This window comes from Poecilia reticulata, chromosome 8 (genome assembly GCF_904066995.2).
Source record: "Poecilia reticulata chromosome 8, P_reticulata-male-v2, whole genome shotgun sequence".
In the NCBI taxonomy this organism is placed as follows: domain Eukaryota; kingdom Metazoa; phylum Chordata; class Actinopteri; order Cyprinodontiformes; family Poeciliidae; genus Poecilia; species Poecilia reticulata.
Genome location: NC_088837.1, coordinates 25,896,516 through 25,924,477, shown reverse-complemented (window position 1 = coordinate 25,924,477; position 27,962 = coordinate 25,896,516). Strand labels below are relative to the sequence as shown.

General features: G+C 40.0%; 3 protein-coding genes across 7 annotated transcripts; 1 reads left to right on the top strand and 2 right to left on the bottom strand.

Moving 5' to 3' along the window:
- Nucleotides 1-17: 17 nt before the first annotated feature.
- On the bottom strand, nt 18-12,323 carry pigq (phosphatidylinositol glycan anchor biosynthesis, class Q). Its single transcript, XM_081610337.1, has 14 exons — nt 12,209-12,323; nt 11,016-11,181; nt 10,101-10,287; nt 9,500-9,693; nt 8,642-8,838; nt 7,753-7,881; nt 7,548-7,668; nt 6,500-6,626; nt 6,269-6,422; nt 3,151-3,262; nt 2,476-2,556; nt 2,045-2,159; nt 1,916-1,977; nt 18-1,827 (listed from the first exon to the last, which is right to left on the bottom strand). Exons 2-14 carry the CDS (start codon nt 11,166-11,168, stop codon nt 1,675-1,677), a joined length of 1,785 nt encoding a protein of 594 aa, XP_081466463.1. The 5' UTR covers nt 11,169-11,181; nt 12,209-12,323; the 3' UTR covers nt 18-1,674.
- Nucleotides 11,651-22,113, top strand: eef2kmt (eukaryotic elongation factor 2 lysine methyltransferase). 5 transcript variants are annotated; one of them, XR_014088782.1, is made up of 12 exons: nt 11,713-11,946; nt 13,413-13,544; nt 13,710-13,874; nt 14,274-14,336; nt 14,418-14,498; nt 14,601-14,702; nt 15,057-15,190; nt 19,016-19,260; nt 19,476-19,616; nt 20,402-20,498; nt 20,581-20,859; nt 21,770-22,113. XR_014088782.1 is itself a non-coding variant. In XM_017306173.2 (11 exons), exons 3-11 carry the CDS (start codon nt 13,737-13,739, stop codon nt 20,594-20,596), a joined length of 1,014 nt encoding a protein of 337 aa, XP_017161662.1. In that variant the 5' UTR covers nt 11,706-11,946; nt 13,413-13,544; nt 13,710-13,736; the 3' UTR covers nt 20,597-22,113. The 5 variants fall into 5 exon arrangements, 4 of the variants coding, with proteins under 4 accessions (XP_081466464.1, XP_017161662.1, XP_008414780.1 ...); XM_017306173.2 differs by having other exon boundaries at nt 11,706-11,946; nt 14,604-14,702; nt 20,581-22,113; XM_008416558.3 differs by having other exon boundaries at nt 20,581-22,113.
- Nucleotides 20,103-27,867, bottom strand: alg1 (ALG1 chitobiosyldiphosphodolichol beta-mannosyltransferase). The gene is made up of 13 exons (XM_008416559.3): nt 27,523-27,867; nt 25,853-25,930; nt 25,680-25,783; nt 25,447-25,595; nt 24,668-24,757; nt 23,624-23,737; nt 23,310-23,425; nt 23,199-23,237; nt 23,060-23,119; nt 22,818-22,928; nt 22,400-22,514; nt 21,795-21,870; nt 20,103-20,740 (listed from the first exon to the last, which is right to left on the bottom strand). The coding sequence occupies exons 1-13, from the start codon at nt 27,812-27,814 to the stop codon at nt 20,606-20,608; spliced, it is 1,479 nt and encodes a 492-aa protein (XP_008414781.1). The 5' UTR covers nt 27,815-27,867; the 3' UTR covers nt 20,103-20,605.
- Between the last annotated feature and the right edge of the window lie 95 nt (nt 27,868-27,962).

The following is a 27,962-nucleotide window of genomic DNA, read 5'->3' as shown; positions in this document are numbered from 1 at the left end:
AAGGAAGGAGAAAAATAAAAATTTTATTCAAAATAAGTTTATTGATTAGGATGAAGCTACTGATCAATTATACACAACATCAAAGAGGACCAACATACACATTATCAGGAAAAGCATCCGAAACTCAAACTTCCACCTGAAGGGCTGAGAAACTTCTGGTGCTACTCGTTGATGAATACGAAAAAAAAAACATTCAAAGAACAAACAGCAAACATCCTTCCACAGAATTTTCTCTGCATCCGTTTCAGATGTTTTCAGACGAACTCTGGTGGATCAGCTGGAAAAGTGTCTTTAAAAAAAACACCCAGGTTTTACACAGTGGAAATCTGCTCACAGCGCCACCTACTGGCCACATTTTGGAGCGGTGAACAGAGGGAAATCTTTTCACGTAATTTATGAAACTATGAGTAGTTTTAGGGAAACATCTACCAGTTTGGCACCAACTGGTTTTGCTGCAGGCACAAAACAAGTTAAATCCAAGATGATTTTTTAAAATAGAGACAAAACCATCAATGCTTGGAGTAAAGAAGAACCGCAGTTTGTTTTCCAGCAGCAGAACAAAACAAAACAGACTTCGGTGCTGCTTTTCCCGCCACAGGATTCCTCCACATCGTCCATCTGAACACCTCTGAGCTGATGTTTGGATCAGTTTTCATTTATTTTCAAGAATAAATTTTTACATGTCATAAAACAGGTTAAAAAACAAACAATTTAAACTAAAGAATAAAACAGGAAAAAGTATGGTGGACATTTAGCCAACTTCACCAAACCTGTAACACGTTTATTCATCCGACCACCGGGGGCGCTGTTACACGCTGAGTGTTGCGATTAGATTTGGATAAATACACTGTGATGCAAGCATTAGATTCACGTTTTTTTGTCTCTATCAAATAAACAATAAAACAAAATTTAAAAAAATAAATAAAAGTTCTGCTGTTTGCCTTTTACATTTTTTGAAAGATTTATCTTAGTGAAGTGCCTCTGATGACTGGGCTTATTTTCAGTTGTATTTAAAATGTTTTTAATGAACGACTTGATCTTTTTAGTGCAAATGTAATCAAATTAAAGGCTGGACTTGATCGATATTTTAATAAACAAGAGCCACAAAAAATGTGAATAATTAAAGTAACGGGGATAATTTTCTAAGACAATTTCAGATTTTCATCACATTTCCAGCCCTGGAAAAAGCTGAGTAGGAATCCTGCACGGCGCGTTGTGTCACATGACCCAGCATTCTGTCTCTGATTGGCTGAGACGAACAGCTATGCAGAAACGTTGGTTCTCTTTCAAAGTTGGCTTTTCCAGTGAAAATCAAACTTTTAAATAAAGACACATAAAAAAAAATCTAAATATTTGTCGAATAACTAAAATTAAGAAAATCTTGATTAATTTTCAATCAGAAATCATCTTCAGTCCTTTAACAATCTAAATCTGTAACATTTTGTTAGAACAAAATCCTTTAATTTGTTAAAATTTGATAAATTTTTACTCCCATTAGGGTGAAATTAAATAAAATTGTTATTGTTCTGTGAAGCAGCAGCACTGAAACTACGTCAGGAGTGTTTCACATCTTTCATAAGTGTGGACAAAAATAAAAATATGTACTAAAAAAGATGGAATGAGTGTTCATAATCGATCATTCAAGTTGCTCAGAATGCTTCACAGTTTCTGCCGTCAGTCAGACTTGGTGGTTTTGTGTCTCCAGGGATAAATCAGCTCCCCGATGAACAGCTTCTTGACAAGCGCCGCCCAGGAGTCTCTGGGGTAGCAGCTGTAGGTCGGCGTGCGGTAGGTCTGGACGACGCTGCTGCACTTCAGAGGGTTGATCTGCAGAGGAACGGCAGCGTCAGGGAACAGCCTCCACCTCCAGCACCAGCTAACGTCCAAAACGGAGCGTCAAACTGGGAAATCTCACCTCCATCAGCAGGTGGAGGGCGGTGCCCGGCTCCTCACACAGCACCCTGAACTTCACACCCTCTGAAAATGGAATAAAAACAAATTTACACGCGCCAAGGTTTCTGCTTGCAGAAGCAATGAGATTTACCAGCCAGTCTGTAGGGGCGACAGATCCGCAGCGCCATGGCGAACAGAGGGAAGGAGTTGATGAAGTCGACGCTGAGATGCAGGACGCCCTGGAACAGCACCACCACCAGGCGCAGCTGCCCCACACACAGGCACACAGAGGTGTGAAAAACAAACCAACACCACAGCTTTAACAAACGTTTCTGCTTGTTCTCAGAGAAACCTGCAAATAAAGTCAGTTTAAGGTATGGGAGAAGTTCCCAAAGCTGTTCTCCTGATTGGACCACTGGGGATAAACAAAACAAAAAAGATCTCCGGGAAAGGAGAAACAGAGCTGGGCTTCAATTTATCTATGATTACATGAAACATGATTCACTAAAAAGTGTCGGTTAAGTTATTAAAAGAGTCACTCAGGTGAAAACGTTTCCAAATCCCAGCCTCGGCTTCTCTTACCAGTGTGAAGACCAGGTAGTACAGGGCGGTGGTAGGAAGCAGGAACAGCAGGATGGTGAACAGCAGCGTTCCGATGAAGAGCTGCAGCAAAAACACAACAGACCTCAGGACTGAAAATGACTGAGAAACAGCAGAAAGTCAGGCAAACTGCTGATTAACACCACCATTAATGAAGAATACTTTATAAATCTGATCGTTGACTTCTCCTAACTGCTTTCCATCACGACTGGACTGAGTTTTCGGCTGTTTTCACAACAAAATTGCAAAAACCAAACCATTTGAGCAATCTGTTCCGCTCTTCGCCTGTGGGGGCGCTGCACCAAGAACCGCTGAAGGAAACGACTTGAAAACCTCAAAATAAGGTGCTGAGCGCAACTTCCTTCTTCAAATTTCAACAAAAAAGGAGTGGCGTCATATTTTAGTGTTTAGAGTATTTCTCTTTTGTCTTTAGCTAAAAACCATGAGCCATTTCTCCAGCTGGGGCTAGGCTAGCGTGTTTGTTTTTATCGTATTTACCCAGAATGCCTTTAAAGAATATTACCTTCTTTAAATTTGTGATAAAAAATCTCTTCCAGTCATCCTTCTGAGCAGCTTTTCTGACATTATGTGATGAATTTTGCGATTGAGATAATTCAGGTAGATGTAGTACATCAGGAAAGTTGAGGGAAGACTCACCTGGTCCAGGTCGTAGGAGCACGAGTCGACTCTCTGCCGCAGGACGTTCCACTTCTTCCCCCTGAAGAGCCTCCAGAGAGACGACAGGCCGTAGATCTTCAGGCAGTAGAGCCTGACGGAGACGCACAGAGACAGAAAATCACCGTCCAACGTTTCCATCCACTCATGGAGATCATCAGTTTTGGGCATTTATATGTATAAAATATAACATAAAACAATCTTGACACCTTGAAATTGAGCCTCTGTGTCTTTAAGTAGCTTCTACTCTTTCTGCCTTCAACAATGGTTCTCATTATTCCGTTTACAACAGTTTTTTAAGGTTATATATAATCCCCCCTTTATTCAGAGCAGAGAAGTCTTGATCCATCCTGACCATGAGAAACTCAACCAGGATCAGAGACAGGAAGACAAGTCCAATCCGACAGAACGAGTTGGACTTTCCTTATTTTATCACTAAAAGAAATCTCTGTGCTCCTTATTTCTGGCTCAGAATCAAAGAATAACAAACATTTCTAAACTTTATCTGCAAGAAGCAGAACAAAGGCTGATTTTCTGTGGAGGAACCTTCAAATGATGCATAAATAACGGTTCAGCACAAAAAGCCTGAGGAGATAAAAGTCTCTTCTTTGAAGCTTTTAATGTAAATTTCCAAATTTGGTTCATCAGAGTTCCTGGAGACAGATAATCTGCTCCCAGCCATCATAAAATAATCATCATGAACTAATTTTCCATGAAGCTGCCTGAAGTCAGAGGCAGGCGGCTCCGTCCTCCTCCTGCTGAGATCACTGCAGGGATGCTGAGAAACTCTGACAAAGCTTCTCAAAGCGAAACTACACGCGCTGTGGGAGATGGAGCAGCATTAGCATGCAGCAGGAAGGGGGAAACATTTCAGCGTGACGCAGGCGAGGAGCGCTATCTTTAGAGCAGATGTTTAATTCAGAGGTTCCTTCCTCTGCTCTCATCAGGATCAGGCGCCGATTCTCCAGAACCGAACTGGAGCTGCAGACGGGCGAGCAGCTGAGAGGAAAACCAGGAAGTAAACATCAACAAACAGGAAGTGATTAACTTCCATCACTTCCCGTGTTTCAGAAAATCTGCGACATGTTTAGGACTTTAATTTTGTTTTTGGGAAATGATTTGATCAAAACGCATCAGAATCAGAGAAACAACATCCAACCAAATAACCAACCAACCGACCAACCAACCGTTCGTTCTGGTCTTATATTTTAGGAAGCTTTCTTCAGTCCAACTAATTATCCAGACTGCTCTTCGGATCCTGATCAATAACTGATAACCATTAGAGAGAGCTGGACCGTCGATTTCCCGTAAATCAAAGCTTCAAGTTTCCACTTAGCTCCGTCAGACTGAAGCATGAAACCTCAATCCGTCTCTGCACTTCCTGACAGCAGCAGAGGAACCGAATATCTCCTCCAGTCAGAGCAAACATCCACCATCTGCCAGATGGAGACGTCCAACGTTTTCAGCCTGAGCTGCTTTTCATTCTGGATACCAGACAAACAGCAACAGAACCACATTCTGGGTCATTTCCTGATTTTCCATACAATGTTTAGTTTTAGAGCCAGTAATGTGGAAACACAGCAGACTGGTGAAGGTTTAAACTAGAAGTCATTTCACTTTAAAGCTCTCTGTATGAGTATTCTTCATATCTGCCAGGTTTACATGGTGGATTTAAGATTCTCGGCTCTTTTTTTAGCAGAGATGCTTAAAAACCCAACAGGTTTAAAATACAGATACTGACTAAATGTATGTAAGCTTTTAAATTCAAGAAAAGTTGGGAAAAAACTCTAAAAAATGTTCTTGCCAAGTTTTATGTTTTTTAGTAAAGAGAAATACTTTTGGTAATTCTCAATAAGCTACAACCAGAAACGTTTAGTTTGATTTAACTTCAGATGGTGAAAGACACTGTGTCTTTTTATTCAGAGTATGTAAATATCTGGTTTCAACGGCATGTGTGCATCACCACGTCTCTGTTTGCTCCTGGTGCTTGTAGGGATTTTAGACAGGAGGCACATAGTCCTCACAGTTGGCCACAGCTGGGTCGTGTCTCAATAAAAAAAAAATGAAATCCAACCCAAAAATGTGAAGAAAACATGCAGCTCTGCAGGTCAGTTCTTGTAATTCCAGAAACAACAACAACTACGGTTCTCCTCTGAGAATAAAGTCAAACATCTCTAAAATAACTCAGTTATTTTATTTGGACAAGTTTAGAATCTTCTGAACCAAAATCAGATGAAAATATTTGAGTTTTACTCAAAGAAAACAGAATTAGTCGCTTTACAGACGCCCGTAATTAAAATGTCTGACAAACTCTGCCCCCTGCAGGCTCTTAAACACATTACAGGTTTTATTACAAATACAGAAACTGGATTAAAATCAGAAAAAATCTGATGTACAAAATGTACAACAGAGTATTGGGCTGAGAATGTTTTTAGTTTTATTATTTAAAGATGCAATATTACCAGAAGAAAAGGGTTAAAATTAAAAAAAAGTCGTTTGATAGTTATGAATATCAGACATGATCAGTTCAGTAATTCAGTGATTCTTTCTGCGACTCCGTTGTTTGGATGATAAAGTGATAATAACTTGATGCTGATGTGATAAGAGATTAAATATTTCCTCATTTGTAACTGGATGCTCAACATTCCTGATTTTAACCCAGCAGTCTGACTGGTTTTTCTTATAAAATCACTACTTTATTATCCTAATATCACAACTTTACTGTCAAATTGCCATAACTTTATTCTATTAATTTAAAAACAAATATTTACTTAGCATGGCCCTGATAATCCGATGCAGAAGGGATTTAATTCCAACACGTAGCTGGACACACACACCGACACACAGCTTTTCATTTGTTTAATTAATTAATACATACATACATACACACACACACACACACACACACACACACACACACACACACACACACACACACACACACACACACACACACACACATACATACGAATGAACGAACGAACCTCCATCCATCCCTCCATCCATCCATCCATCCATCCATCCATCCATCCATCCATCCATCCATCCATCCATCCATCCATCCATCCATCCATCCATCCATCCATCCATCCATCGTTACCTGGCTCCGTAGACGTAGAAGCAGTAGATGTGAAAGGTGAACAGCGCCACCATGTCAGACAGCAGTGAGAGGGCAAAGGTCAGGCCGAGGCAGGCGGACAGGCCTCCGTACCAGAGGATTCCCTGGATGAACGGCGCCATCAGGTGGATGTAGCCTGCAGGGCGACAGGCAGAGATGAGCCTCATGTTGGTGAACGCTGCTGGTTCTGGTCGGTTCTGGTCCGAGACTCACTGATCCACAGGTGGATGTGGTAGAGGAAGAACCGGCCCAGAACCTGGTCCAGGGCCCGGTTCATCTTCAGGCCGGCCGGAGCTCCCATCAGCCACTGCAGCAGCTCCTCCAGCTGCTGCGCCACGCGCTGTGGAGTCAGAGCAGGGCATGCTGGGAAATTACCGGCTACGAGTCACAGGAAGGAACATTTACAGTTTAATGACTTGAATGCAAAAATTTTAAAAAACTGAATACCATAAAAAATATTATCTTAAATGTCTCATCATAATTTTTGCTTTTCAGTCATTTTTAAAATGTATTTAAATGTTATTTCTGATTGGCTGCCAGTGAAATTCATGAAGTTATTTTGCTGCTCAAGCAAGAAAAAGCCCAAAGGAACCAACACTGCTGCAAAAAGCTGTAAGAACAGAGGCAATGAAATTAAATCTAACGTGATTAATATAAAACATTACACATTTTCTTACAATCAAAACCGTGGATCGTGTTGAAAAGTAGCATCATCTGGCAATAAAATAATTACATATAATCTGCTTATACATTTTTCTGCTACAGAACTAATGGCCGTCTAAAATCAGACAGTAGGAGGCAGCATTTATACTAAATAAATAATTACTCAATAGTGAATAAAAAACATTCTAAATTTGATGTTTATTTACGTGCTTCGTAGCATTGTCTGTGGGATTGCTAAGGAGGTCAGAGGTCAGAGGTCAACGCTGTTTGGAAAAGTTTGGGAACTCCTGGTCTAAACTCACTGACTCTTTGGTTGGTTGGATGTTCAGACATCCAACCCAGACCCACCATTCTATATCTACAGTATATCTCTATATAATCTCTACATAATCTCTACATAATCTCTATATAATCTCAACATTTGCGACAGACTGGCGACCTGTCCAGGGTGACCCCGCCTCTCGCCCGGTACGCTAGCTGGAGAGGCACCAGCAACCCTCCCGACCCCACTGAGGGACAAGGGTGTAAGAAAATGGATGGATGGATGGATAATCTCAACATAATCTCTATATAATCCCATATGTCTGCTGTGACTCACGTCGGCGGCCGGCACCACGTTGCTGGCCAGCATGGCGATTTGTTGGTCTCTGTAGAGCCACGACATGAGCAGGACGCCCAGCGAGACGTCCACCAGGACGGACACCAGGACGTTGGCCTTCCTGCAGACAGACAGGGGGACAGGTGAGAGGGACGGACCGGTCTGACCCGGCCCGGCGTCCCTCTGGGACAGAACCTCCTCCCACCTCATGAAGTCCATGTGGGCGTCGGCCTGCGGCGCGCCCAGCGTCTGCAGCCGCTCGGTTCTGTAGCTCAGCTGGACGCAGGTGGACAGCTTGGAGGACAGGAAGCGCAGCGGGAAGACGCTGAGGATCCTGGGAGAGACGGCAGGAGGTCAGAGGGAAGCAGCAGGACCAGAACCGGAACCAGAACCGGACCGGGTTCAGGCTGGAACTATGACTCATTCAGGCTGAAATCGGTTCAGACATTAAAAGGTTTTCAGGGGATTTTCTCCATAAAACGACTCAATTTGGACGAGAATAAAACCTGATTAACAACATGCAAATAAAAACTCCTGGTTTTATAAAGAATCTAATTTATTTCTGCAAATCATAACAAGACAAAAGATGTTTATAATATTCAATGAGATTATTCACAAATGTTATCTTTTACTAACAACTGGAGAAAAAAACAAACGACTAAATTAATAAAATTATTCATATTTTATTATATTATTAAGCATCTGTTGTAACAAAGAGACACATTCTGTAAAAAAGTGTGGCAGCCATGTTTCAGCCAGCTGAATGGCAGTGTGCAGAAACAGGTGGGGGAGGGGTCTCTGACTTTTTCCTGGCTTCTCATTTAAAGGCCATCAGGGAGAAACCAGGAGGAAATTTGACCCATTTTTACTTTTTCAGAACCTTTTTGTACAGTGAAGCCAGAAATCGGTTTTGTCTGTCGATTTGCAGGTTTTCTTCAAAACTAATAATCATTTTTATTTACTGTTGTGTTTATTTATTTTAACTGTAACTAATAACACTTTGAAGAAAGACGTAGCTCTTCCCAGTTCAGAGTGCATTTCTCAGCGGTTCTCCCTGATATTTAAAGTTTGCGCTCCGGCCCGGTTCTCCTCACCGGGCGCTGCAGATCCAGGTCCAGACGGAGAGCATCCGGCCCAGCAGGAGGCCCAGCGGAACCGAGGCCTGCTTCAGCAGCTCCACCACGATGCTGGCCTCCCGGCCCTCAGACTGCCAGTGGGTCGACCGCAGCGGCCCGTCATCGTACCGGTCCAGGACGAAGAGCGGCTGGCTGCGCGCCACCGTCCCAAACACCTGAGGAGGAGGAGGAGGAGGAGGAGGAGGGGGAGGAGGAGGAGGAGGAGGAGGAGGAGTGATGCTGAACTGCAAACCGAATAAAAGATGGCCGCCTTCCTGAACCGGCAGAGAGAGGAAGCTGCTAAAGATGATTCTACTGGTCTAAATGGAAAAGGCTCTGAGTGGAGAAAAACTAATATGGTGGTGGCAGCATTATGCTAAGTTGATGAATCCTGTTAGAGGATTTGACTTCCAGCTAACTTGATTATTTACTATATAAAGTGTGATAACTGTGTATTTATGAATTATTGTGCTAACATTGTTCCTGACATTAAGCTGAGTTTGTAACTGGGTTTGTAATAAATGTTGTTTTTATGAAGAACAGCCGTTGTTATAGCAACGGCTACTGGACATCCAAACAAACCATCAACCAAACAAGCTGGATAATGACTCTAAACAAGAAGCCAGAAATATTGTGGGATGGTTGAGATCAGAGCTGATTCTTGTGTTAGAATGGCCTAGTCAAAGTCCAGACCAAGATCCACTTTATACACAGACCTCTGCTCCAGATGATCAAAGCTGGAAGAGGCTAAAGGCCACAAAAACACCCCACACTTTTCAGAAAGACAAGAACCCTTCAGAACCTTCAGAACCCGGATCGTCTCTGGTCCTCTGGTACCTGTCTGAGCTCAGAGTGAGGTTCTGATCCGCTCCCAGACTCCTGGGCCTCCACAGGATGAAGCTGCGACAGCATCACCTTCCTCTGCTCGTAGTGGACGAAGATCACCTTCTCCTCATCCTCACGCTCTGCGTCGCCATCGTCCTCTTCGCTCTGCTTCTTCTCTGCTTTTTCTCCTGAATCCTTCCTGCAAACTGGAGGAGAGAAAATGTTCCAGTTTTCATAGCCAAGAAAGAAATTTCTGAATATGAGATGATTTTAGTTTGACTGAAATAATAAAACTAAAATATTTATTAAATAAAAATCAAGCTAACAGTTCTGAGTGATGAGCATTATTTCTGCTGCTTCTCCAACTCATTATGAAGGTTTTATTCTATGTTTTATTATTATATTTTTTTTATCTGTGTTTGTTGTTAAAATGTTTGAAATATAGATTTCCAGATTATCCAAAGATTATCCAGATTTTTCCAGACTCCAAAGTCCAGTTTTCAGGAATCTTTCAGGAAGGAAGGAAACAACATTAATTTTAATAAATGAAGGTTCTTTGTAAAGCCGTCTCTGACTGCTGCTCTTTTCCTGAACTCCAGCAGGGGGCGCTCACTCTGGTCCCGGCTGAGCACCTCGCAGCTGAAGCCCGTCTTTCCGAACTGCCTCTTGATCTGGAGCCAGCGCTCCTGGGGGAAGATGGTGCTCAGGTCCCTGAGGAAGCTCTCCATGCCCTCCTGCCCGTCTTTAGGGAGACTCCAGGAGCCGAGAACCGACAAATCAACGCCGCTCTGAGCCTGCATCTGGGACGACAGCATAGAGGGTAGAAGTCCAATTAGTTACTGCGGTTTATTTAACCGGACCCTGATTCACCCAAACAAGTCTTAAAGCTACAGAATGTAAATTAAAAATATATTTTTTTTTACATATTTGTTTAAACTGTCACCATGCTGAGACAGTTTAATATCAAACTGATAATCCACTTTCTTCCAGTGACTAGAAACAACCAATCAGAACAAGGAGGCGGGTCTTAGCGCTGTCAATCACTCAGATTATATCACTTATAACAGGACATTTTTCCCATAAGTCACTTTATCTGCCAATGGAATAAGTACTTTTTATTATTATTAATGAACAAACAAGCCTCTATATCTTGCAGAAACGTTACTTTTAAGTTATTTTGATTTGTTTCAATTTGCACTAGAAACTAAACCAAAAATACTTGGTAACATTTTGTGTTTTTGCAGTGTAGCTGAGGGAGAAGGTGGAGGAGATCCATCTTTTCACAGATTATCTGTCTCATAGCAAACTGTCACAGTTTTAACTAATATGTTAAAAACATATATTTTTTATAAAAGTTACATACTGCAGATTTGGTTCGTTATCAATCATATTTCCAACATTAAAGTCTCAACTGATCGTAAACACACCCAGACAGCAGAAAGAGGTTTGGAAAATCAGCACATGAAAGTGTAATGAATTTATACATTTTTTTTATTCACCACAGGACAGTATTTAGTGTCGCACCGACCTGCTGGATGTACTGCTTGACCTGCGCCGGGATGAACGGGTAGTGGATGACGGCCAGCACCACGGCCGAGTCATGGCCGGAGATCCAGCGGCCCACCAGCAGCCCGCTCTCCGCCCGGTTGCAGCACTGTGGGAAGAAGATCTTCAGCACCATGGCGTCCGCAGCTCTGAAGATAAACAGAAGAAATATTCAATTAGTTCAATGTTAACAAGTTAAAAACGTTGGATCAAACTTTACACTGGAATGAAAGAATATTTCATATATTATTAATGATTTTTAAGTGAATTGTTTTAGAAATAAATACCTAATATTTATAAGTCTGTTTGCAATAAAGATGTATGTTTCACTTCTTGAAGTAAATAACTGTAATAAATTGATTACATTTCGATTTAATGAGATGAACAGGTTTTTGTCTTTATTTTTGTAAATAAAAATAAAAAAAACTAAACTGAAAACAGGACAATTCATCCTTCTTCTACTGGGTTTAAAAGGTTAAATCTAATCCAAATCAATCAGTAATCTTCATTAGCAGCAAAATTAATAGCAAAAACGAACGGTAGGAAATGTAGGATGTGCTAGGCAGTCATAAAAACGTCAAAACAACTGCAGACATCTAAATCCTTTTAGGAAACATTATTGATGAATTGAAAACAAATGGAAAGGAGGTTCAGATTAATGTAATGACGAATTGCCGAATCAAAGCTTGAAACATTCATTCGTTTAAAGTAAACTGTGTCTATTGACAGATAATCGCAATCTGAGGAAAGCCTCCAAATCGGACAGTATTTGAGTGGAGTTTGGTGAGAACGCTGGCCTCCTTTCGCCCTTCACTCGCCCCGTTGTGGTTGTCATGGCAACACGGGGAGCCCTGGGCCGGAACCTCATTGATTTCTGCGGCAGTGATCTCGATTTCGCAATCCAGGAGCAGAAAGTAGGTCAACTGTAGTGCTAGCTGATAACAAAATACGAAGCTGTCACCCGAGAAATATTTATTAGCAGAAGTGATTAAAATGAATAGGCAATGTTGGTATATTAGGTTCTTCCTGTCAAACTCCTGCTGGCAGCTCATCGACTTAAAACGCTTAAATCTACGCTAAATTAAAACGCAGAAGCTCCATTAAACAAACAAACTGTTGAGCTGACAGGGAGCATGACGGAAAACGAGATGCGAGTGTGATAGACTTTAATTTTACCTTCCTTAACACAATTAAACGGTGTCTCCTTCAGAGTCCGGTTCTTCTACTTCAACATCGCCGCCATTTTATTTGTTTATAGTCCGTCACTTAAAGTGTCCGAACAGAAACAGGCGTGTTTGTTCTGTTCCCGTCTATAAAGTTAGGTGAAAAACCATAAAAATCCACGGAGAGAATTTTGTTGACTGAAAAATACATTTTAATATATGTTTAAAATAACTTAAGGCAACATACAGAATCATAATATGTCTGCAAAATCTGATATTTTAAAGTATAATGAATAAAACATTTCTATAAATAAATTACATAATTACAGAATGATAAATTCAGGCTAAATTATAGGGTGTCTTCTCCAAGTCATTTTTTTTCTTCAATACCAAACCTACGAAACTAATACTTAAAGTCGGTAATATGTATATTTGTTAGAACTGAGTGAAATACTTACAGGGTAATATTTATTCTTTTGTTAATATGTATTTTATTTCTGAGTTCTTGATTGAAATGTATTAATCATTTTTATCAAAGACATAGATATTGACTAAACTCAGTTTTTAATTATTTATTGATTGCATTTATTTTATTATTTTTTGACTTCTCAATATTGCCACTAATTTTATTAATTGTTTACTATTTTAGTATTTTCTTATTAAAGTTACTTTTGCTGTCATTTAATTTAATTGGTTAACCTATTTAATATTTTTTTAACAAAATTGTGGCCTATTTCTTGATATGTATTTTTTATTCCTTCACTTAAATCTGATTATTTTACTATTTGCTTAATATAATTGATATATTGTAGTTACTATTAACTACATAATAAATTATTCTAACAATTTTACTGATTTTTAAATTATTAGTAATTGTATTATTTGGTTTACATCAGGCTAGTTCTATAATTTTCTTTGAAAAATAATCTATTGTGTGTCTTTGTAACATCTTTAAAACTATGGACAGACTGCAAACTGCGATGTTATACAAAACAACAGTTTTATTATTGCAATTAATAAATTCCAACTGATTTGTTACACCTATATATTGACGCACATGGTGTTAACAGCCTTGTCTGTTTCTGTAATACATTTTAAAGCAGTTGCATTTGATATTACAGAATTATTATCTAATATTTAATTTTATATTAAATGTAAACTATTTTTACGTTTATGTAAGAATGAATAGAAAGTTTGATCTGTTTTTTACTCACCAGGTCAGGCTGCTGCTGTTAACATCCAAACTGTAAAGAGTTTTATCGGCTCCCGCAGTGACACCGCAAAAAAAAAAAGAGCGGCAAGGAAACTTTCAGCAGATAAAGAAGATCTTAAAGCTCCGTTTCATGCAGGTTTGTAATTTCACTATTTTATTTTAAATGTGTTTGATTTAAATGTCAGCATTTAATTTAAAAAACAACTAAAACATTTTAATGACAACATTTACCTATTATAAACATCATTAGTAAATCATTTTGATGTAAAAATATTAATTACATTCAAACTACATTACCCAGGAGCGGTAGTAAACCTCGCATTGAATTATGGGTAAGCAGGAAGTAAACAAACACACGTGGAAGATGGCGCTTTCAGAGCAGAAAGAGCGGAAACCTGAGGATATTCTACGGGATTTTCGGGCCTCGTTTTTCTCCATGAACCGCTTGGCTTCGTTTAATTGGACGGTGAGTTTGAGGCGCCGCCAAACTCCGTTGAAAATCAGCCTGATTCTGTTGCGAGGCGATAATTTAAAACACCCACTGAGATCAGCTGCTGGGCAATAATCACACATAAAATGTTTCCGTTTCTGAAAGCTCCGGCTGCGAAAACACTCAGCAGTGGGTTTATATTACACAACTTTCTTTATATCCCTCCATAGCATTTATATCAGATTGAGGTCTGGACTTTGACTAGGCCATTACAACAGTTTGTGTCTCTTCTGTTGCATTCTAGCTTCTGTGTTTTGGATCATTTCTGATTTAGTTTTAGGCAGTGGCTCCAAACGTTATGCATCTTTGCAAAACAAAGTCATGCAGCCATTTTGTTTTTAAAAGGATGAATTTTTCTGTCTTTGATTTTAACAGTTTCTAGACAACGAGCTGCAGAGCAACAAGTCATCAGAGTTCATCTCAGAGCTGCTGAAGCAGGTGGGATGATCCTCACAGAACTTTACTCTCTGATTAATCTGAATTAAATCTATAATAATCCAGTGTTTTTGTTTTTTACAGACTTGTCTTCATCCTCTGTGTGGAAAGTTTCCACCATCGGTCCGATTCAGGAGGATTTTCCTCTCTGAGCTCATCAAACGGGTCAGTTTCATTAAGTTCACAACAACAGAAATTATTTTCTTTCCCAGTAATTTCTGATTTTCAGTGATTTATACTAACAGGCGTTGTTGTGTGTCTGTGCAGCAGGAGGCTGCAGGCTGCGACCCTCTGGATGAGCTGTACGACGCCCTGGCGCAGGTGGTGGGGGTGGAGGAGACGCCGCTCTGCCACAAGAGCTACTTCCTGGTACTGATGGCCTCCGTCACTGGAGCGGAGAACCAGGAAACAAACTAACAGCTTCAGTCCATCCACTGCAATAAGCTGCACAAGTTTTTGTCATAATTTAAATTAAATTTGAATTAATTCAATATTTAATAACTTATGTAATAATTCATAATCATTTGAGGAAATGTACAAGTTGTGTAATTAAATAATAACATTTGGACTTTTAATTTAATTAATGCCTGAGCTTGCAGTTAATCATGCTTATATGCTAATACTTACAAATACATATAATCTAAATGATGAATTTAAATGTAGTCATTTAAACTATAACTAAATGCATTCGGTCGTGATCAGAGTTTGGTTTTTGTGCCGCAGCCCAGCGGAGACGCCGTCAGCCTTCTGGAAAACGTGGCTGTGATCTCTGAGGGAACGACGGGCCTGGTGACCTGGGAAGCTGCTCTCTACCTGGCAGAGTGGGCTCTGGAGAACCCGCAGGTGTTCACCGGCAGGTGTGACCTCACCTGAACCTGAGCCGTCTGAAGCTGCCAGTGGTGGGAAGTAACGAAGTACAAATACTTCGTTACTGTACTTAAGTACAATTTTCGTGTATCTGTACTTTACTTAAGTAGATTTAATAATGGGGACTTTCTACTTTTACTCCACTACATTTTACAGTAAATATCTGTACTTTCTACTTCACTACATTTCTACAAAACTGTCGCGTTACTCGTTACATTCAAGTCCGTTGAGTTTTGTCCGTTAAACTGCGAAGTTCAGAATCTTAAGTTGGCGCAGCAAAATACAACGAATATCTTCTTTTTGGTCTGTTGTCACCCATCGGCTCCACCTTTACTTGCATGCGGAGCTCCAGACACGCGCAGTGGTTTCCTATGAGACGTCTGATCGTCAAATATAATAACGCTGCATAAATCATAGATATGGCGACATGTAAAATCAGCAGCGCTCGCTTTCACAGACGGTGGACTTGGTCCAACTTTAGCGTCACTGGAAGGAAGCTTAAGAAGGTAAGATTGTGGACTGATGCTAGCAAAGATAGCGGACGAGGATACATATGTTGCTCCGCGATGAAAAAAGTTGTACTCGTCACTGAATTACTGGTGGAGGTTTGACTGAGGTGTCGCATATATGGGACAACGCTGTGACCAAAGTGCAATATAGTAATATGACATTAAGGAACGATCCGATCTCCTGACGGTCTTACTAAGATTGATGGACGAAGCCTCACTGAGAGCCGTTCTTTGTATTGTGTAACTGCAGTATATAATTATTGTGTGTACATACACACATTTATTTATCGCGGAAAGTAAAGTTGAATGTATGAATCAGAGCATGCTCATTGATTGATTTCGTCTCCTGTCATGGTGGCAAACGTTGCAGCAGGAGGGAAGATAGAACAGTCACGGTGCCATTCTGCTTGGTTACTTCTTGCTTGTTGCGCCATTGGACAGTGTCATAGTTGAACGTTGTTTACCGTAATTGGTATGTTTCATGGTTTATGGTACAGGCAGTTGAGGTTTCTGACATGAAGCAATATGGCAACCGCCAGGCGTAATTTTATAGGGATGCCAGGAGACCTCTGCGATTGTAGCTCAGCGATGAAAGCAAAACGGAATGAAAATGGTTTAATGTTACTGGTCAGCTCTAAGTATTTATATCTAGGTTTCTATGGAATGTGATCTTTCAGATCATCTGGAACCATTTGATTGGTAAGCTTAATTTTATTGTGCATTAGCGCAGGCGCTGGTCTCGGGTTCGGTGGTCTGACTACAACTCTGCTACATGGCTCCTTGGTTGCATATCCTCCACCCCGCCCCCAACTTCTTACATCCCCTTTCAGTTGATTTCTTTCTAAATAATGCCACTAATAAGTTCATGCTATGTTAGGACAGGGAGACGAGATGTTTCCATCCCTGAAATTATGATCATAGAATCGCATATCTAGTCTAAACTGTTACAGAGAATAAACACATAAGAACATGTTAATCTGGGCATTGTTTATTACAACGGCACATTTCTGATGTATTAAAATTAATTACGATCGGCACACTAATCGCTAACCTATTAGCGATTAGTTATGTTATTCAGCGAGTACTTTTACTTTTAATACTTAAGTATTTTTAAAGCCAGTACTTTTTACTTTACTTAAGTAAAATGTTAATGTGGTACTTTGACTTTTACTTGAGTACATTTTGACTGTGTATTGTACTTTACTTAAGTAATTTTTGAGTACTTTCTCCCACTGGTTGTCACCCATCGCTCCACCTTTACTCGACGCGGAGCTCTAAACATGCGCAGTGGTTTCCTCTGACGTCAGTATATAATAGCGCTGCATAAGTCATAAGATATAGCGACATGTAAATCAGCAGCGCTTCGCTTTCACAGACGGTGGACTCGTCCAATTTTTACGTCACTTGGAAGGAAAGCTTAAAGAAAGGTAGCTCCGTGACGTATGCTAGCAAAGCTAGCTGTATGACTGAAAGGTGTTGCATCTGCGATGAAAAAAGTTGTCACTCATGCGCTAAATTATGTGTGGAGGTGTTGGCTGAGGTGTTGCATATATGGGACAACGCTGTGACCAAAGTGCAATATAGAAATATGACATTCAGGAACGATCCGATTCTTCTGGATGGATCTTGACCAAGTCCTATAGTACTGAAGCCTCACTGAGAGCCATTCTTTGTTCTTGTAATGCTCTGTGTACACTGCAGTAGCTATTTTATTTCATTAAAATATCTTTATATTTAATTGGCGAATAAATAAAACAAGAACGTAAGAACGCAGAGCATGCTCATTGCTCTTTGTTTTCGTCACCTGTCATGGTGGCAGACGTTGCAGCAGGAGGGAGGATGAGAACAGTCACGGTGCTCCTACTGCTTGGTTACTTCTTGCTTATTGGGCTTTGGACAGTGTTCATAGTTGAGCGTTGTTAATTGCTATGTTTAATGGTGCAATTTCTGACATTGGCAATATGGGCAACCACCCAGGGTGTTATTTTTTTAGGGATGGCAGGAGACCTCTGCGTATTGTGGCACAGAGATGAAAGCAAAACAGAATGAAGAAGAGTTTGAATTGTCACTGGTTAAATTTATTTCAGCTCTAAGTATTTAATGTCTAGGTGTTTTTATGGGAAAGTGAATCTTTCAGATCAATTTGAGAAGCAGTTTTGATAGGTGCACTTAATTTTATTGTCATGTAGCACGGGGTGCTGGTTTTGATTTGGTCTTGGGTTCAGTGGTCCAGACTACAACTCTGCTACGTGGCTCCTTGGTTCCATGTCCTCCTCTGCCAGTTGGATTTCTTTCAAAATAAATGTGTGGCAAAAAAAGTGAAGTTCATGTTATGTTAGGACAGGAGACAAGATGTTTCCATCCCTGAAATTATGATGCATAGAATCACATATCTAAGTCTAAACTATGTTACAGAGTAAACTCAATAAAAACATGCTTTATCTGTGGTATTGTTCATTAAAATGGCACATTACTGATGTATTAAAATTAAATACGATTGGTACACTTAATGATATTAGTGATTAGGCAATGCATTCAGCAAGTACTTTTACTTTTAATACTTAAGTATTTTTAAAAGCCAGTACTTTTTTACTTTTACTTAAGTAAAATGTTAATGTGGTACTTTGACTTTTACTTAAGTACATTTTTGACTGTGTATTTGTACTTTTACTTAAGTAAATTTTTTGAGTACTTTCTCCACCACTGCTTATGCATTTATAAATGTCAGGGTTTCAAACTATTTAGCTACAAAATTTAATATTTAAATATATAACTCTAAATAGTCAGTTTACATTTTTAGTTCTAAAAATGCTAAAAACAGTTTAGCTTAAGCTAAATATTTACTTCATCAGCTCAATATTTAGCTTAGAAAATATTAAGTTAGCAAACTTTATATTTAGGTTGAAATTAAGCATATAACTATCTAATTCCAAATCAAATGTTTATTTTAAATGTTTAGTTCCAAAGTAAATATTTAGCTTGTGAGTTAGATATTTAGTTGAGACTTTAGTTTGGACTAAACTTTGCAAACTTAATGTTTAATTTGCAAACTGTTTAACTATACAAATAGTTCCAAATTAAATACTTATTTTCCAAGCTAAATATTTAGCTTTTGTGTTTTTTACAGTTGGACTGTGACTTTTGTAACTGAGTGAACAACATGGTGACAATGACTTTCCAAAGTGAACTCCAGTTTTTTCTCTGACTGGATAAACAAACCAAAGTATTGCTGTTATTACTGTGTAACTTTAGAAACGGTTCCCTTTAGAACTCTGGGTTCTGTTCTTAACAGACTCTCTCGTACAGGTCGGTTCTGGAGCTGGGAAGCGGCGTCGGATTGACCGGAATCACCGTGTGCCGCTCCTGCAGCCCGGTCCGGTTCGTCTTCAGCGACTGTCACGCCACGGTTCTGGAGAAACTCAGAGAAAACGTCCGTCTGAACGGGCTCGGCGGCGGGAAGAGTCCATCCGTCACGGTGGACCAGCTGGACTGGACGACGGCGCCGGAGGAGCAGATCCGCCGGATCCGACCCGACACGGTGATCGCTGCAGGTTCGGTCCGGCTCGGTGCGGGTCGAGGGCTGTTGTTATACTGAAGTGCTTACCAAGTCTTCTGTTGCCCTTGGTTACAACAGTAAGCTAAAAATAAAGCTTAAGTGAAAGTCCGGTCCCAGATAAGTTAAAAGCAAGGAAACAAATTTGGTCCAATCAGGTGTGGTCCTTTGTGTGGCCACGCCCCTCGGTGACTCTCCTCCCGTCTCCTGCAGACGTGGTGTACGATCCAGAAGTGGCAGGAAGTCTGGCGGATCTGCTGCTGAAGATCCTGAAATGTTCAGCGGCAGCCGAGATCCTGATCTGCTCCACCATCAGAAACCCGGAGACGTACGGCGGCTTCAAGCTGCGGCTCGGTGAGGATCAAGACGCTTCAGACCCGGAACCGAGTTACAGTCCCGGTCCGGTCCGGTTTCACAGAACTGGGTAGAGGATCTAAAGTAAGAAGAGTAGCACTACTTAACATATTTCTACTCAAGTTAAAATAAAAAGTAGACGTCCAAGAAGTTACTCATTAAGTATTTGGTAAAAAGGCAACTAAAGTACAGAGAACTGGATTGAAAAATCAGATTCACTATTTTACAATGTCATCAGATTACAACAAAGTATCAGAACCAGAATAAAAAATACGGGGAAAGTCGTAATAATGTGAGAAATCATAATGATACAAAAATAAAGCCGTAATAATATGAGCATAAAGTCATCACGAGATTACAGACTTAGTTGTCATAATCTGACTTAATTCTTGTATTATTTGGACTTTATTCTCATAATGACTCTTATTCTGGTAACATGGCTTCTTATTATTACAACTTTAATCTTATAATGTAATTTTAAAAACATTTTTAGCAAGGCCCTGATTTTTATTAAATTAGGCATAAATTCTGATATTAATACAAATAATTACAAAATAATTAAATCAGAATCAGCACTTTTCTGTTTCCATTTTTATCAATATAAAACTTATAAAACTAGTACTTACAGTCTGTAAAGTCTATACAGTTTGTTAAAACTAAAGTACTTACAGTGACAATATAAGAAATTTAAAAAATAAGGTGCAGTAAAATTACTCCTAAAAGTTTTATTTTCTAAAAAGTTACTCTAAGTGTAACTAGTTACATCCAGCGGTTCCTCCCTGCAGAGGCTGCAGGTCTGGGCCACCAGGTTCTGACCGGACCCGTCGGCGCCGTGTTTCCCTACAACCGGTTGGCTCCAGTAGAACTCATCAAAGTGTTCAGGTGAGCCGACGCTGCAGGATCAACGTTTTATTTACAAATTCACATAAATCAGGACTAAAGCAGGTTTTCCTGTTTCTGTCAGAGTCCAGGACGCCTGAAGCTCCTCTTCATCTGGGAGCCGCCAGCAGAGGCAGAACGTTCTGGTCCCAGTTATCGTCCCAGCGCTGCCCCCTGCTGGCGCGGAGGTTCCTCCGGAAAACTCCCAGTCTGCCGTCCGAACTGGGAAACTGTGAGAGGAGAGACTGGAAACCAGCAAGGAGAAGAAGAAGAAGACAGACTGAGTCACTTCCTGGGACCCGAGTGGAGTTTCCCCCAAAACGTCTTCAAATCTATCAAAGTCAAACGTTTGTGCTGCAAAAAGGTTTTGTGCTGCTATCACTTTAAATATATTAATAAAAAAAGTTTCCACAGGTCAGAGGTAAACCCAAACCCAAATTTACAAAATCAGATACATTTGGTGTCAATAGACCAGAGAAACCAAACATTTACTAAAGTGAGTCTAAATATTACTTCAATATATTTTACTCAAGTAAAAGTAAAAAGTAACCATCCAAGAAATTACTTCAGAGTAAAAGTATTTGGTAAAACATCAACTCAGGTCTTGATCAAATTATTGATCATTTACTATTTAAAAATTACATCATCAGATGGACCAAAATATAAAGTGGAAATTTCTGTATTTTAAGGACAAAAATCAGAACAATTCATTTAATAAAAAAAAAAAACAAAACAAAATCAGGCAAAAATAAAATTTTCTTATTCAGTTTCTTTCAATGAAAAACTTCAATAAAATCTGCAGGTGTGTGTCTGAATCCGGTGAGTTTTTGGTTAAAACATGTTTTTCATTCAGTGGGAAGAAAATCCAGAAATTTGACTCAAGAGTAAAAAGTACAGCGTAGTAAAAGTACTACTAAAAGTACATTTTCCCCAAAAAGTACTCAAATGTAATTGAGTAAATGTAACTAGTTACTGCCCACCTCTGCAATCAGCTACACTTGTGCAGCATAACATTTTGCTTGTGCTGTTTTTGCTTTGAAGATAATTGATGACCTCTGACCTTTGAAACGTTAATATTTTTAAATAATAGCGGCACAAACAATGTTTACTGCACAAACCTTTGACCAATTCTTTTAGACGTAAAGAAGGAGCCGACTTCACTCAAACGGTCGACTAATGATGCTGAAACTGGATTCTGCTTCATTAATGTTGCAGAAACATGTTTTGGGTTTGCATCAGTAACGTTGTGAACGCAGCTGCGTTTGGTCCTGCAGGTGCAGCTTCAGCGGATCGTCTCACCTTGAGCTGCTGGGCGAGTTCTGCAGAGTCCCTGAAGATCAAACCGTTCACTTCATGCTCCACCAGCTCCTGCAGGCTGCAGGACACATGGACGCTTTTTAAAATCTAAACTAGTGTCTGTGTGTGCAAACATGAAGGAAGGAAATAGGAAATGAGGTTTGGAAGGAAGGAAAAGCAAATTAATGAGAAAGAAAAGGATGAGAGAAAAAGCAGAGGAGGAAAAATAAAAAGAAACCAAGGAATTAGGGAAAACATGAGACAAGGAAAATGGGGCCAAAAGGATAAATAAGGATATTATCTAGGAAAGATGGAGGGACAAGGAAGAAACGTCCAGCTGGACTAAGAAAAGAAAGACATGGTAGAACAGAAAAGAGGGAAAAAAACAATTAGGGGAGAAAAGATGAGAAAGGAAGAAAACAAGAAGGGTAGAAATTAAGGACAGACGTAAGGAGAGACAGTAGGAACGAGGACAAGGAAGGAAGGAGAGGGAACAAAGTGAAAAACGGATTCAAAGTTAGAAGGGAGGAAAAACTCAAAGGAAAGTGGGACAGGAAAGGAGGACTCAGAAAGGAAAAAGACGCTGTGGGTTCTGTCCGGTTTCTCACCAGTGGAAGTGGATGGCGCAGACAGGAAGACAGCAGCCGAACATGTCCACCACCTTCATGGGCAGGTCCAGACCGCTGGACGACTTGTGCAGGCAGACGCCCAGATCTGCTGAACCTGGAGGAGGACAAGACAAAAACGACGACGAGGGACGAAAATACACGATGAGGGACGGCACTTTTTACCAAAACTGATTTTTGATAAAGAAAAAATAAAAATAAAAACAATGTCTTGGGCAAAGAAAAATCACTTTAGGTGAAAAATGACTTGTGTCATTATCTTAGGATATTCAAACGAGGGGCGGGGCTTTCTGTATGGAACAGATCCTCAAATAAATAAAACTTGGTAAATAAAAACATTGAATGGGACATTTATTTATTTATGTGATGAACCAGGTTTTGACTCCAGAGTTTTTCCTACCCAGCAGCAGCGGGTAATCCTCGGCCTCCAGCCACGGCGTGCAGATCTTCACGCGCTCCAAACGCAGCGAGGCGATCAGCTTCTTGTAGTGTTCCTTCTGAGGTCCTTTTCCTGCACAAACGCACCATCAGACCCGTCACCAGAGCTTCAAACTAACTTATATTTAATGAAATGTAGCTGAATTAGTTTGAAGTTTCTGCATTTTTCTTGCATGTGGATCTAAAACGATGCTCCGGTTTCACCTGTGATGACGCAGACTAGCGACGGCAGCGGCGCTCCTCCTCTGATGAAGCCTTCGTACTCTGAAAGAAACCGACCTGGTTCAGGTATGTCAGAATAAACCCGTTTCGGGTCGGCTCGTTTCAGAAACCAAACCTGTACCTTGCAGAGAATCCAGCAGGATGGAGAAATCTTCGTCCTCTGCAGAGAGAAAACGTCACCAGTCAGGAAGGCTCCTGGCTAAACATGAAAGGTCACTGGGAGGTCATTCACCCGTCCAGCTGGTGCTGCTGATCAGCAGAGCCGGCCGGTCCGACCTCAGGGTCACGCTGCCGTCGCCCGGGTTACGGACGGTGAAGACGGTCGCCTCCGTCTCCTCAGAGTCGGACCTGAAAACGGATCAGGAACGTTTGAACGGATGGATGATTGTTTGGATGCTCAGCTTCCAGGAACAAAACTGAATGTTGAGACAAATGGATGGATGAATAATGAATGAACTGATGAATGAACTCTTCTCCTGTCATTTTCTCCATCCCATAATATTAATAGTGATGATAATAATAATGATGATGATCTCCAGCGCTCACCCTGAGGCTCTGAACTGCGGCTGCGTGTCGGCCATCTTGAGGAAGAGTTGGTGCTGCAGATCCAGAGGAGTCTCTCTGAAGATGGAGGCCGGCCGGTCGTACAGAGTGGTTGCCCTGGAAACCACAACACTTCATCTGTCTGTTTTAACACACGGCTTAAAAACTAAAACTCAGATTTATCATAACAGCCGATTTTAATTATTCATTTTTTCACTTTTTTTCTCTAAAAAAATAAATGACAGAATATTAGTGAAAACCTGCAGGAATTTCAGTTTAAGTACAAGAATATAGTCGTAATGTTAGCAGAAAAATCTCGTAAGATTATGAGGAAAAAAAAGTTGTTTTAATGAGTAAAAGGTTGTTTAATTCGTATTGAGTTAATTTATTACTTTATCCTCCAAATATCACACATTTATTTTTGTAATAAGACTTTACTATTATACTTTTTCATCTTCTGGAATTACTGACCGTTTTCTTTTAGCGTTATGATTTTATTCTTGTAAAATAATCGTTTTAAAATGTAAAAACGCAGCCTGACTCTTACATTTCGTCATAGCTGCCTGAATTCAAAGTCCAAATAAACAGAAGCTACAAAACATGTTTGTCAAACCAGATGGCTGCCTCGGTGGAAAAAAGACAGAGCAGACTGTCAGAAAATTTGAAATTAAAAAAAATGTGATTAATCAATACAGCTGATTGATCGCCCAGCCACAGGTTATTAAATAGGAACAAGTTATAAACTACAACATTTAATATTTAACTCTGTATTTGAGTTAAACATCTGGTAAATCATTAAAATATTTAGACGAGAGATTAAACTGCTTCTATCTGTAACATTTCAGTTTTTAACAGTAAAGTGTTGCTAAGCTAATTATTTTTTTCTTGGTTATGTAAGCTCAGGTTTTCCTGTTCTACTGATTATTTGTTTTCTTAGTTTTTAAAACCCGTTTGAAATAAATAAAGGTTTTAAAAGTGCAGATATGAAACGGATCAGAGGAAGATGAAGATGCGACACCAGGATCTGAAGCTAACAGTCTTTCTTACTCGACGCCCCAGTTTTTCTGCAAGTCGTCCTTCATGGCGTTCGTCACACACAGGCTGTGGGAGGCCAGAGGGCCCAACAGGTGTTCATACCTGAAGAATAAAAACAAAACTCTGAGCAGGAGAGACTGGACAAACATTATCCCAATGTTTTCTCATCTACGTTTCAGAATTTCAGGCTGCAGATAAAACCGACTCTGAGTTGTTTTCAGTCTTTATTCTTTTCTGCAGTGGAGCTGCAATAAAATCCAGACTGCATTCTCTACCCGAGAGCCTGGATGTAATGACTGGTGGTAAAAACACTTCATGCATCACTCTGCATGCTGTCAGCTTATTAGGTGGAAAGACACGTGGTTTAAATCTCACTGCAAAAATACAAAAGGTATTTTTGTCCAGCTTTTAATGCATATATCTAAATACATTTGAAATAAGATAAAACTAACTTACAAATAACTTTTCAGAAAGATATATGAGATTGATTTAAGTAAACAATTCCTTAATATTAATAAAAAGTAGCAGAATATTTAATTTATAACGTGAGAAAATATTTTAAGTGAAATAATTTGCCACCAGGGGGCGTGCCTGAGTTTATCTTTCCTCTGCCTACATCTCCCAGAATGCTGTGCGATTCTGGATCAAGTTCAGTGAATATTCTATGTATTGAATACTCCATCAGATGCATCATCTATTGATATTGAACCTGTGTCTATGACGATTGATTGTTATTGATTGATTGTCCAGCCCTGTTTGCAGATAAGCAGAGTTTCAGCTGAGGCGCTGACCGCTTGGCGAGTCGGACCAGAGGATGCGACGCTCCGAGGCTCAGAGCCATGATGGTGTAGCCGTAGTTGTGCCAGTCGATGATGAAGGTGCTGCCACGCAGAACGCACACGAGCCACGCCACCGCAATCCCAGGCAGCCCAGGAGGATTCTGGGAAAAATAAAACTTTACGTTTGTAAATCTGCAGCACATTTAGAGCCAATCCTCCTCTGATGGTGATGAGAACGAGCTGACCTGCATCAGGATGTGAGCCTGCAGCTCCAGGGACAGCAGAACGTGAAGCAGCTGCACCGACTGGACCACCGTCTTCGTCACGTACGTCAGGAGTTTTGGTCCGGCTGGAAAAGCAGCAGCCAGTTTTTATTTCTGAACTTTTGCTGCAGGAAAACAAACACAGCTCTGTTTACCTCGAAGACCTTTAACCTCCGAGATGCCGACTATCCGGATCTTCTCCTCCTTCAGCACGTCCTGATGGGGCTTTGAGTCTGAAAAACATCCAGTTTCATTCTTAAACTGGTTTTAATAGTTTTATTAACTTCTTCTCAGATGTTTCTCCTTATGAGCCAAGAAAAAAATTCACCATTAAAGGGATTAAAGTTATTTCTGCTTCACAAATACTACAAAACAAATTGGTAAAAGTTCAACAGCTGCTGTAAGGGAAATATTCTGCAAATTGACAAAAGATTCTGTTTCAAATTTCATACAAGAACTGAGATTTACCAATAAGTAAAAGCTGAGCTGAAAGATGACGAATACTCAAACCCCTCGCTGCTTCGATTATCAGAAATTGACCCAATGTATCGTTAAAAACACTGATCCTGAAAAAATGGGTTGATATTAGCATTGTTAGCGGCGTCCAAATGAGATAAATGTATAAATATCGTTTCGGTCGCAGCAGCAATAATGATATCAATATTAGCTCAAATTGTCGACATCCTCTAATTTCATTAATTTAAGATTGTGTTTTATTTTACAGAGGAAAGAACATGACATATAGTAGCATAAATTGTTGCAGAAATGATTATAATAAATTACAATATTTTTTAGACCATTTTCAAGCAATAAATGGATAATACTGCAAATTCACCCACTCAAAAACCAATAATAGTTTTGTACAGGAAGATATTTTAAATATATAAAACAAAACAACCAAAAGAAAAAAAAAGGATAGTTTTCCAAATACTGCCTACGAATGATTGTGACATTCGTAGGCAGTATTGTATGATGTATGCACAAGCTAATACTTTGGTCAGAAAGTTTAGTATGTGTTCATCCTCTGTGAAGATTGCTCTTTTTAAAGCTTTTTGCACTTCACTTTACACGGCCCATCTGTGGCGAAGATACAACAAAAGTAGCCTGCAGAAACTTTATGTGGCCTACAATGACGGCATGAGGCTCCTACTCAGAGTGCCTAGATGGAGCAGTGCTGGCCATATGTTTGTACATAATGATGTTCCCACATGTGCAGCTGTGCTCAGGAATCTCATGTATAGATGTGTAGATTTTCTGTGTCATTCAATAATATAATTGCAATTTTAGTAAATCCTGTTTTTAGTACAGTGAGATTTTCCTCAAGATTGTGGAAACATTGGTGTCATCATTTATTTGTGACTCAGTGAATGTCATGTATTTATTTTTTATATATTTTTTCTCTTATTTTGTTTTTACCTTTTTTTATGGACCGTTTTGGTCTGGAATAAAGATTGATTGAAATAAAACCAACAATAAACCTCAAAGGCCATCGTATTATTTAATCTCATGTGAACTCTATTTACTAGTTAGTTGATATCTGAAGGCATTACTGGGTTTTATTTAGAATAATCGCCACACTTTACAGATTTTTTATTTATAAGTTGGATAAATACAGTTAGTTATTTAATGTAACAAAAGCGGATGTATATAGTGTGAATTGTTTTCCGACAGTTTTTCGCATCTTTTCAGATTTTAAACTTTTCAAAACATTTAATCATTGAAGTTTTCCAAATATTAATTCATTGTAAACTTTCTCTGTCTTTTTCCGTCTCATTCAGCAGATAAAATGCTTGTAATTCCAACAGGTGACAGTTTGTATTCTCACCTAAAAACCCGACAAAAGTGACCTGGTACCCGTGTTTGCTGAGGGACAGAGCGTGATACTGCATCCGAGGACTGCGTCCGATGTCCCCCAGCACCAGGACGCAGACCCGCCGGTCCGAACCGGCGTCCCGCTGCCGCAGCCCCCGCCAACACATCGACAGGATCCCGGCTGCCACAGCCAGGCAGACACCCGGACCGGTTACACCGCAGTCCGCCACAAAACACGAAACAAAGACCGCAAAAACGACAGAAAACACGGAAAGTAGCGCCACGGTGGAACCGCACGGCGCCATGTTTGTTTGAGAGTCAGGAAGTGTGTAAAGGGGGCGGGGCTTGAGATTTAAAGAGACCGCACCAATCAGAAATACCAAAATAAAAGCCCTAAAACGAGATAATTTAAGTATATATTTGCTTTAACATTCTGTTAAAGCAAATAACAGG

Coding starts and splice junctions, on each gene's coding strand:
- eef2kmt (XM_008416558.3), top strand. CDS start 13,737: ATGGGTAAGCAGGAAGTAAACAAACACACGTGGAAGATGGCGCTTTCA. Junction 15,191..19,015: donor CCGCAGGTGTTCACCGGCAG/GTGTGACCTCAC, acceptor TCTCTCGTACAG/GTCGGTTCTGGAGCTGGGAA. Junction 19,617..20,401: donor CGGCTTCAAGCTGCGGCTCG/GTGAGGATCAAG, acceptor TCCTCCCTGCAG/AGGCTGCAGGTCTGGGCCAC.
- alg1 (XM_008416559.3), bottom strand. CDS start 27,814: ATGGCGCCGTGCGGTTCCACCGTGGCGCTACTTTCCGTGTTTTCTGTC. Junction 24,758..25,446: donor CTGGTCCGACTCGCCAAGCG/GTCAGCGCCTCA, acceptor TTTATTCTTCAG/GTATGAACACCTGTTGGGCC. Junction 22,929..23,059: donor GCTAGTCTGCGTCATCACAG/GTGAAACCGGAG, acceptor GCGTTTGTGCAG/GAAAAGGACCTCAGAAGGAA.
- pigq (XM_081610337.1), bottom strand. CDS start 11,168: ATGGTGCTGAAGATCTTCTTCCCACAGTGCTGCAACCGGGCGGAGAGC. Junction 6,627..7,547: donor ACGTGGTGCCGGCCGCCGAC/GTGAGTCACAGC, acceptor CTGACTCCACAG/CGCGTGGCGCAGCAGCTGGA. Junction 2,160..2,475: donor ACTACCTGGTCTTCACACTG/GTAAGAGAAGCC, acceptor TGTGTGGGGCAG/CTGCGCCTGGTGGTGGTGCT.